General features: G+C 44.0%; 2 protein-coding genes across 4 annotated transcripts; one reads left to right on the top strand and one right to left on the bottom strand.

The window, feature by feature from the left end:
* Positions 1 to 2: 2 nt before the first annotated feature.
* On the bottom strand, positions 3 to 6,664 carry LOC130527052 (probable ATP-dependent RNA helicase DDX17). The gene is made up of 13 exons (XM_057035139.1): positions 6,453 to 6,664; positions 5,853 to 6,012; positions 5,597 to 5,693; positions 5,251 to 5,384; positions 5,071 to 5,136; positions 4,816 to 4,957; positions 4,410 to 4,570; positions 4,155 to 4,327; positions 3,926 to 4,036; positions 3,764 to 3,825; positions 3,625 to 3,684; positions 1,093 to 1,329; positions 3 to 1,023 (listed from the first exon to the last, which is right to left on the bottom strand). The coding sequence occupies exons 1-13, from the start codon at positions 6,500 to 6,502 to the stop codon at positions 566 to 568; spliced, it is 1,911 nt and encodes a 636-aa protein (XP_056891119.1). The 5' UTR covers positions 6,503 to 6,664; the 3' UTR covers positions 3 to 565.
* Positions 6,665 to 6,712: 48 nt separating this feature from the next.
* On the top strand, positions 6,713 to 9,795 carry ntan1 (N-terminal asparagine amidase). 3 transcript variants are annotated; one of them, XM_057035142.1, is made up of 10 exons: positions 6,713 to 7,022; positions 7,186 to 7,288; positions 7,418 to 7,483; positions 7,594 to 7,699; positions 7,782 to 7,855; positions 7,944 to 7,994; positions 8,071 to 8,124; positions 8,204 to 8,301; positions 8,619 to 8,732; positions 8,886 to 9,794. In XM_057035142.1, exons 1-10 carry the CDS (start codon positions 6,942 to 6,944, stop codon positions 9,054 to 9,056), a joined length of 918 nt encoding a protein of 305 aa, XP_056891122.1. In that variant the 5' UTR covers positions 6,713 to 6,941; the 3' UTR covers positions 9,057 to 9,794. The 3 variants fall into 3 exon arrangements, with proteins under 3 accessions (XP_056891122.1, XP_056891121.1, XP_056891123.1); XM_057035141.1 differs by having other exon boundaries at positions 6,720 to 7,022; positions 7,941 to 7,994; positions 8,886 to 9,792; XM_057035143.1 differs by having other exon boundaries at positions 6,982 to 7,100; positions 7,941 to 7,994; positions 8,886 to 9,795.
* Positions 9,796 to 9,805: the final 10 nt, after the last annotated feature.

Consider the following 9,805-nt stretch of genomic DNA (forward strand, 5'->3'; position numbering starts at 1 on the left):
TGTAATGTAGAAATGCTTTAGTTATTTTTTAAGACAGTAAAAAAAAGAGGAAGCAAGCCAACTCCAATTTACCCAATAATGGAAATGAATCTGCATTTGGCTGCAGGGATGACGAGCGTGAACAACGGTTACAACAGAGGAGAGCAGAGAATTCAACAACAAAGGCAAACGCTACAATTATCAGGCCAAGACACTAACGGAAATTAATGTATGCCGTTTGAACGTTACTCAAGAAGAAGGTATGCTTCAAGAATCCTACAAGGGAAAGTTGAATTATTTTACACACTTTTGGGTTGTTTTTTTTTACCAAGACATGAAGACATCCAAATACGTCAAAGCAAAGCGATATGACTGGAATGAGATAATGTTTACAGGTTTTGTCCCTCAACATTCCACCACTATCACCTTTTTAATCTGAATTTTCATCAAAGTTTTCTGCTGCATTCGCGGGGAACAACGCAGCAGTTTTATCAAAAAAGTATAAAAATGAGAATATACAAGCACACTCTTCCTCAAAGATACAAACAAGACCAGTGAATCATTCTGAGGCTTGTTGCTCACAATTCTATTTCCTTGGAGGCTGAAGGCCTGGAGGAGGAGGGGGTGGGGAGGCAAAAGAATAAGGTGTTTGCCCCACAAACCCCATGAGGGGCGGCTGCTGAGGGGCAAACTGCTGAGCCATGAGAGGCTGCAGCCCAGCAGGGAGCTGAGGGAGCAGAGCCTGGCTGAACTGGCTGTGAGCCTGTCGGGGTTGCTCCTGCCCCCCTCCCCCACTGTGCGAGTTGTAGCCCCCGCTGGCGCTGCTGTAGCTCTGATACTGGTCTGAGCCGGCGGCGTAGCTATTTCTGTGATCCCGGCTTTGGTCTCTGTAGGAGGAAGAGGGGCGGTCTTCGTCGCGGCTGTTGCGAGCATCGCGGCCGTCCTTGCCGCCGCCGCCCCCAGGGCGCATGCGGCGGTCACACTCGTCGCGGTACATGAGGTTGGGGTTGTTGGAGCTGCTCCCGCGGTAACGCATCCTGCCACCTGTAGCCAACAAAGGAAAATAGCTTTGTTCCAGAATCCCCATCGTTTCCATTGCCACCGCGCACTCACCGCCACCTCCTCCCCCTCGGCAGGAGTCCACCAGCTGACGCAGTTTGGGGTTGATGGCCTGCCGGGCCTCTTCTAACACCCTGACGAGGTCTCGAGCCTGACGCAAGTTGCCCGGCGTGAAGAAGGTGTAAGCGGTGCCCTTGTTGGTACTGCGGGCCGTGCGGCCGATACGGTGCACGTAATCCTCGGAGGAGTTGGGATAATCATAGTTGATGACGAACTTGACATCTTCAACATCTTGTGGGTAAAGAACAATCAATATTACAGGACCACAACATTCTGAAGTGCTCGTTACGTCTTGTGGGTTCGATCAATCAGCATATGTTAAATATTTGATTATTACACTTTAACTGGATGAGTCGTAGCTCCCCTATCAGACTTTGGGCTGCAATTGAACGCCAAGGATTTGCAACTGAGTGTTAGGAAGACAAAATTTGATTTAGGTCTGTTCATTTTTCCCTTTAGTCCCTTAACCAGTTGCAGCCACATATCCTGTTCTAATTCTTACATTGTTCAGCTGATTTGGATGTAAATGTCAAATTAAAGCTGAAAGTCTGCAGTTGTTTTGTTTCCACTCCATCCTGGTGGTGTATCGAGCCAAAAAGATGGGAATCGTGTCGACGTCCCGACACTTCTAGACCTGACTGATATGATAAACCCTCAATAGTCTCCCAATGGAGAAATCTGCAGTTTACCTCTATAAGATAATCAATGGCTGTATTTATAGTGACTTACCTGTTAGATTAGAAACCGTGCAACTATTAATCCCAAACACCAACCAGCTCATTTCAATCACGTCATGTTATACTAAGTGTGACCACTTCAGGCTGATCGTGGTCATTAAGTGAGGACACAGAGTCTGTTTCTTATTACAGAAGATGTGGGGCTCTGACAGCACAGCTGATCGAGTCTTCCCCTCCATCATGTCAGAGGGAAACAATTTCCTAAACTTTAGTGGAACAGAAAGATAAACGCTGACTACCCTTTGGATGTAAACACCTGAAAATATAACGAGCTTATAGAAGGGTTAAAAGACAGGGGCTATGAGGTACTTACCCCCTTCAGGTTGTTTTACAAAGGTAGTCATTCCCCAATCGGTCCTGGTTTATATGGAGGGGCTGAGGGGGAGGGAGACAGGGTTCCTCCCACAACAGCAACGTCAGACAGGAGCAGAACCATTAAACCTCAAAAGACACAGCTGGTTCTGTTGCGCTCACGCTGCGTTGCAGGACCCCTCCTCAGACCCTTGCCAAGACCGGATCCAGACGAGCCCGTCTAACTCTCCCCTGTCTGTCTGCTTTTATGAACACACCAATGGGCAGACAAACAGGCTCCTAAGGCTGCTCCCAAGGAAGGCTCGCTGGATTTACAAACTCTGACAATAGTGGGCAGGTGGGAGGTTTTAGTTACCCATGCGGGGCTTTAGTCCCTTTAAAATTAGCTGAGCTTCTATTTTTGTGATGTAGGGGGCAGTGACAACAGCGCAGACTGTTACAGCTGCCAAACCCTGAGAGGAGAAGAGGGGAAAAAAGAACAAGGATATAGTCAAAGGAATTTTAGTAAGAAAGACACTTCACTTATCCCCCCTTCTCATATTAGTCCTGTCGAAAAACTAGACAAAAACACTCAAGAGAGCGCAGACCTCCGCCAAGCAGGTCATTTCCACACATTGAGACTAACACTCATGGTGTGGTACTGTATATATAGGCAGCAGTGACAGAAGGTTACGTAACATCGCTGGTCGCTTGTGATCAAAACTTAGGTCCCTTCAGGATGTTAAACATCACCAAAATTGAGCTCTTCCTTTTCCCATGAGCATCATCTCCCTGAGAATTTCAGGAAAATCCTTTCACAATGTTGCAAGTTATTTTGCTAAAAACACAGAGCGCCAGCTATCACGTAACCTCCTTGGCGGAGGTAATAAGCTATCGTCGCCCTACTTGAATGCATCTGCAAAGGTCACATTGTGCACCAGTTTGCAGATTCTCTACGAAACGAACGCCTGCAACGTATTATTTTATAGAAGAGGGACAATTTAGTTTTGACTGACACCATACAGGAGATAATAAGACAAGGTGCACAGGAGCATCTGTCCCACACACCCCGCTTTCAGGATGCAGCGTGCTAACGAGCCCCGGCTGATGGAAGCTTTTTAACTGCAGTAACAAGAAACAGACTATAAATCCAGCCAATCAGAAGGCTGGATCATACACCTTGGGAGATTCTCCAGAGTGTAAAACTAAACACGACACTACACCACGAATGTATAAATAAATCCATGTGTTATAGAAATAAATGGCAGAATGATGCTTGTTTAAAAATATTGTTACATTAAATAAGCGATCTATATGAAGGTTCTATAATTGCTCCGACGTCGCTGGTCTTAAGTACCTTCTGCTCGACGTGGCGTTTGCAAACAGGCACAGAGACGGCTTCTCTATAGTGTGGAGAAAACTGACTCTATGCACGTAACAGATCAGAAAATACAGCAAAATCAGGTGGAAGACAAACACAAAGGCGATAAAAACATACCCAGACCACGGGAAGCCACATCGGTAGCAATCAGAATAGGAGCTTTACCACTGCGAAATTCTGCAGGAGTTAAAATGAATCAAAAATAGTGGCAGGAAAAAAAGGTAAAGGTATGGAAATGTGAGAGCAGCAGCCTTACCTGTGATTACCCAGTCTCTCTCTGGCTGGCTTTTGTCTCCATGGATACACATGGCAGGCCAGCTAAAGAACAAAATAATGGTGGATTGGGAGGATTAGGCAATACTTTGAACACCGTGCATAAATATTTCCCCAAATCCTCCGGCCAGTATTTATTCCTCACCCGTCACGCCTCATCCTCCGGGTCAGGTCATCACAACGCTTCTTGGTCTCCACAAAGATGATGGTTTTGTTCTCTTTCTCAGCCATGATCTCCTCCATCAGCTGAATAAGCCTGACGACGGCGAGGAAGAAGCAACAACACGTCAGAAGTCCAAAACTCAGAGGACAACAACAGGTTTTGTGACAACACCGCAGCGGTTAACTCCGAAAGCTACAAAATGTTTTCTTACTTCTCGTCCTTTTCGTTTTCCAGGCAGACGTCAACAATTTGCAGGATGTTGTGGTTGGCGCTGAGCTCCAGAGCACCAATATTAATCTGGATGTATTCCTTCAGGAAGTCCTCAGCCAGCTGCCGTACCTCTTTTGGCCAGGTTGCACTCCACATCAGGGTCTGTCTGTCAGGCTGAGAGGTGGGCGAGAGTATTAATATTAAATGCTCCATTACGTCATAAAACACTTGTATTACAAGAGTCTCTCTCTCCCACCCTGATTTGTTCAACTATCTTGCGAATCTGGGGTTCAAAGCCCATGTCCAGCATACGATCAGCTTCATCCAGAACGAGATAGGTGCATCGCCGCAGGTTCGTTTTCCCGCATTCTAAGAAGTCAATGAGGCGACCAGGTGTGGCGATACAGATCTCAACTCCTAAACATCCCAAACAGAAGGATGAGGCATTGAAATACGCTTTAGAAATATAGCAAAGTAGTTATAATGCATGGACATAGGTTATTAGGAGTTACAGAGCGATAAAGAAATACCAGTACCAGGAACAGGTCGTTGGCATTTGCAACACTTTGCGACCCCATTTCATGTTCAAAGGATTCAAACACTAGGGATTTCAAAATAAAAGCATTAAAAGTCCCCTGGATCCAACCGAGCACTGTACCCACCCCTCTCAAGGTCTCGAATCTGAGGCCCTTTAGGTGCTCCACCATAGACACAGGTGCTTTTGATACGGGAACACTTCCCGTAGTCGAATGCAACCTGTTGGACTTGCTGAGCCAGCTCTCTAGTTGGTGCAAGCACCAGAACCTATGAGGACAAAGAGGAAAAAGATTTAAGAGCCGGGCTCGATAACAATCTGAAGAGTCCGATTTACAGGCAAAAACATTTGACACAGCAGCATATCTGAGATTTTGACTCACAATCGGCCCATCTCCCCTCTCCGGGTACGGCTGGTGGTTGATATGCACGATAGCAGGAAGAAGATACTGCAGGAAACAAACAGCAAATGACTGCTACTGACCGGCTTTTCTCAGCCGCAACATTCAGTTTCTGCTGAGGCACCAAAACAAGCATGAGAAATGACGGCCGTGCAGACTTACAGCTAATGTTTTCCCGGATCCAGTCTGGGCAATCCCCACCATGTCCTTACCGCTCAGGGCCACAGGGAAGCCCTGGGACTGGATTGCTGTTGGCTCTTTGAAATTCTGCTGCACCAACACATCTATCACATACTCTGCCAGAAAAACAAAGTAAACAGTTGCACTGTTGGCCTGTTTGTTTTTTTAGGTATGTACATCTACCTAAGATTAAGCTTACTTCCCCCCAAATTATCTAAATAACTAGCTAACTACAGGGGAGCCTTTTGAAATGTGTGACGTGAAACCTGTAAGATGTGAAACCTCCCAAGGTGACAAAAAGTAAAGGTAATAATGAGGGTTCACTAACGAGGAAACTGTGCCTGGTGGAAAGCCAGAATCGCCTTTGGACACCCAGAGCCTCTTATGGTGATCTCCTTCTTTCTCCGAAACTCTTCCATCTCATACTGGACGTGTAAACATGAACAAAAAAATGAAAATCAAGACAAGATTACATAGAAACGCAGTAACCACAGGTAAAATCAGTAATAGGGCTGCGGTATAACACCGTTTGGTTAGTGTTTTGGAGCTGTGTGTGCATGCGTAGATGGAATATAAAGACTAACCTGGCTCATGCGTTGGACCTCAGGGTGCTCTGTGTAGAAGTTCTTCTCAAACTTTGGCAGCTCATCCAGGTTCCATCTTTTTTTACGGAGACGTTCGCCCGGATTCCCAAACTTCGTTTGTGTGGGTCCACTGCGACCACCGATGGCCCCAAAGCGAGGTCTGCGGGCGGACAGATAAGTGGTTTGGGGAGTTCACTATACGTTACTTTGCTGTAATTGAGGGTGAACCTCGACTGAAGAATTGCTTGTTGAGGCGGCCAATTATCAACGATGATTCTGTTTAGAGAACCGAGGTGGTTGGAAAGAGATCTGGACCCGTCTGTTGACCAGGACCCGCGATGGGATGTCGAACATAAAGCTAACGGGCTTGGTTGGGCGGTATGGGGAGTGCATCTCACAGCGTAGTGGTAAACAAAGTATGGCGGTGACACGGAGGGCTTTGTTGAGCAAAGCCCCGCAGATCGCCATAAACTTGCAGCTTATCGCTCCGTCCTAATTTGGTCGGAGCCCCAACCTGTTCTTACAGTAATATGCCTTGTTTCCTAAATCTTTAAAATGCATTATATATGCTAAATGTAGGGGAAACGACCTGCAACGTACCTGTCCCGTCCACGGTCCCTGTCTCTGTCCCCGTATGAGCCTCCTCTCATTTTGACGAAAAACGTTCTTCTGCCTTGAGCGTAAGTGAGTTAAAGCAACGGTTTATACGATTATAAGACGATATTTACGCCAAAGACGAGAAAATTGTTGGGTGCGTCACGGAGCTTCGCGTCGCCTTCTTTAGCAACGTAAGTACTGTCAGTAAAACTACGTAACTTTGCTCGGAAGAAACTTTCTTTACGTACATTATTTACGTTAATGGCAATGGTGAATTGAATTCTTAGTGAACTCCTATTTTTACCCAATTGGTGGCGCTGTGGTGTAGCTGTTGTTTGTTTATAGTAGAAGAAGAATCCATTGCCGGAAGTTAAAACCGATTGCCTGATCTTGTGATCTGTGTTTGCATGAAAAAGATAATACAGTACGATGTTTCTAGTTTATGGGGGAGCAGATTAACCAGTTAATGTAATTTGTTCACCTTTTAGCGAAATGCCGTTGTTTGTTCAGAATAAAATCCTTGGGCGCATAACATCGAGCGCTGACCTTTTCGACAAGTTCCCATATTTACAGGTTTGTTGTTAGATGATACTCCACAATCTACTTTGCATGGGATTATCGCCATAAACAACTGATGAAAGACAGTCGATGGTCTGATCTTCATATTGTTTTAATGGGAGAATGTACAGTCTACATCATATCTTAAAAATGTGAATGTACACAAACTATATCATAGGACAATGGACGAGCGTTTCGCTCCAGATCACTGGTTGAAGTGGACCCCAAGTGCCTCTTGTATGTTCAACAAAGAGAGTTTGCTGCAACAACACCAGCAGACCGTAAGTAATCAATGAGAATCCCAGTATGTCCTGTAAATCTGAGATGCAACTTTCCCCCCTTTGTACGGTTTTATTCTAAAACATGCACATATTGAAACTGTACACCACTTTTATTCTCCTGTTTTGCAGAGAGTGTTTCTGTAATTGGATCTGATGATGCCACAACTTGCCATTTAGTTGTACTGAGACACACTGGTAAGTGTTCATTTTAATAGAAATGTGCTTTGCTGCTCCTTTTGTTTGCACTCTTTCATCAGAAGTATCCCTTTTATCTGCCACCACTGATCTCACTTGGGTTTCATTAGGAAGTGGAGCTGTTTGTCTCGCCCATTGTGATGGATCCAACACTTGGACAGAAGTCTCGGTCCTTGTTAAAGCTGTCACAACACTAAATGGCAGCAAGGAGGGCAAGTAAGAAAATATGGCTCTCCCGGATTTGATTAAAGTGCTCATCTTGTATTTATTTGCTTTAACTTAGTTGTCCAATTTTCAGACTTGAGCTACATCTTGTTGGGGGATTTAATGATGACTCAAAAACATCCCATGAACTCAGCTTTAACATTCTGGGTAAAGGCTTTTTACATTACTTCAGGTCTAATTGTGATATATCTCTCTATGTGGGCTTTGTATAAGCACTATTTTTCCATTACAGCAGCCTTCCATATGCAAAAAGAGGATATTCATCTTGAAACATGCTGCATCACCGGTAATCTGGATATTTTGTTAGCTTTAATTGTTCAAAGTATTCGGGGTCTTGCTCATTTTCTTTTATGATTTTGCAGAACTTAATGACACTATTGTTGATGGGATTCATAGGCCTGTAGTATATGGAATAGGTGAGTGATGATGCTATAAGGATGGTGGGTTTGTATTGCACGTCACCACTAATTTAAGTGTTTCTTGCTGAATTTTTAGGTGTAAATGTCAAAACAGGTGAAGTGTTTCCTTCATCATTTAGTCACAAAGGACCTGCAGAGCAGCTTCGTTCTACAAGGACCTTCACTGGAGGAAAGGTGCAGTAATATTTAAAAAAACTTGAATTTTGAAAGTCCTTTTTAGATAGATTCTGTACATATTTTTATATCCCAATGCCACAAATGGACTGATCTGTACAATATCCATCAGAGGCTAGTGTCACATGTGATGTGCTTTAGTCACACTTAACAAAACATGAATAGCATCATATAGTTCACTGCAATATAACTTGTATCATTTACAATGCGCAGCCCCAGTGAGTTGTCATTTTATTCTGAGAATGTAAATTAATACTGTCATTGCTTACAAAAATTAATAAGAAATTGATGGAGTTTATTTTTGATGTGCGTTGCAGATGGTGGACATATATGATTCAAGTCGTGGGCTCGTTAAAATTGGCCCTTGCAAGTGGTCTTCAAATCTGGATGTTGCCTTCTGGTTGTCACAGAAAGACGATACAATTTTAAAGGTATTGGCATATGTTGGCGATACGTATTTCTACATTTTTACAAAGCCTTAACACTATATTTGTCATCTAAGGCCTCAGTCACTTGGATATGTAGCATCAGTCCATGAAGAATACGGGCTTTAACTGTTGCATTTGCCCCTCTCTCATGTACAGTACCTGTCCACATCTCCGATGGCCGAGCCACCGCACTTTGTCCAGCACATGAAGTCCACTATTCAGTTCTTTCTAGAACACTCTGACTGTGATAGTTTGTTCCCTGGAGGCCAGCCGCAGCTTTACCACAGAGCTGAGACAGGAAGCTGGGAGAGAGTCGACCAGCCTTAGTTTCACAATTCCCTTTGAATCATTTAAAACACTGTGTTGCACAAGTGTTTGTTTTTTGGCCATTGTTTAAACTGTGGGATGAGTGGCTCTCCCACCCTCTCTGGCTGGTCCAGTGGAGAGCGCACAAGTGACGAAAATGTATCTCTATTAACCCTAATGGTAAAGTCTGTATGTGCCTATATGGGTGAATAAAAACTGTCATTAAAAAAAGACTCCATTTTAATCAAGGAAATAGTGAAATGACGTACAATGGTGCTAATACCTTAATGAGAGGAGTCAGTCAAGCCTGAATCACTCTAAAAACTTTACAAATACATTTGTGTTCTAGGGGGACATTAGGGTGCATCAGTGCCCCTCATGCCCGTCTCAGCACTCTTCTGTATTCGTGTTAGGTTAGGTGAAGCTTTTATCCTTGCTAAGTTAAAGTACCATATATTTATCTTATTTTCTATATCGTTTGAATGCAAATTACTTGTGGCATTTGATCGGTTAAAGATTTTACTAACGATAAAGGTAAAAATAGTAAATGGAGATAAGGAACCAACTTATCATTTATTTCAACGTGACCTCAAATAGCAGATGCTAAAAGTTCTGTTTTTGTTTTAAAGTGAGGACAAAATTTGTTTTTCTCTGCCACATTTGCGCCTGATTAATCATTTATCGCTCCTTCACACGCTGGGTATAAAACCATAGAATGGTTAGGATGTTTGTCTTCTGTGTGTGTGTGTGTGTGTGTGTGTGTGTGTGTG

Source organism: Takifugu flavidus, chromosome 6 (genome assembly GCF_003711565.1).
Source record: "Takifugu flavidus isolate HTHZ2018 chromosome 6, ASM371156v2, whole genome shotgun sequence".
NCBI classification, from domain to species: Eukaryota; Metazoa; Chordata; class Actinopteri; order Tetraodontiformes; family Tetraodontidae; genus Takifugu; species Takifugu flavidus.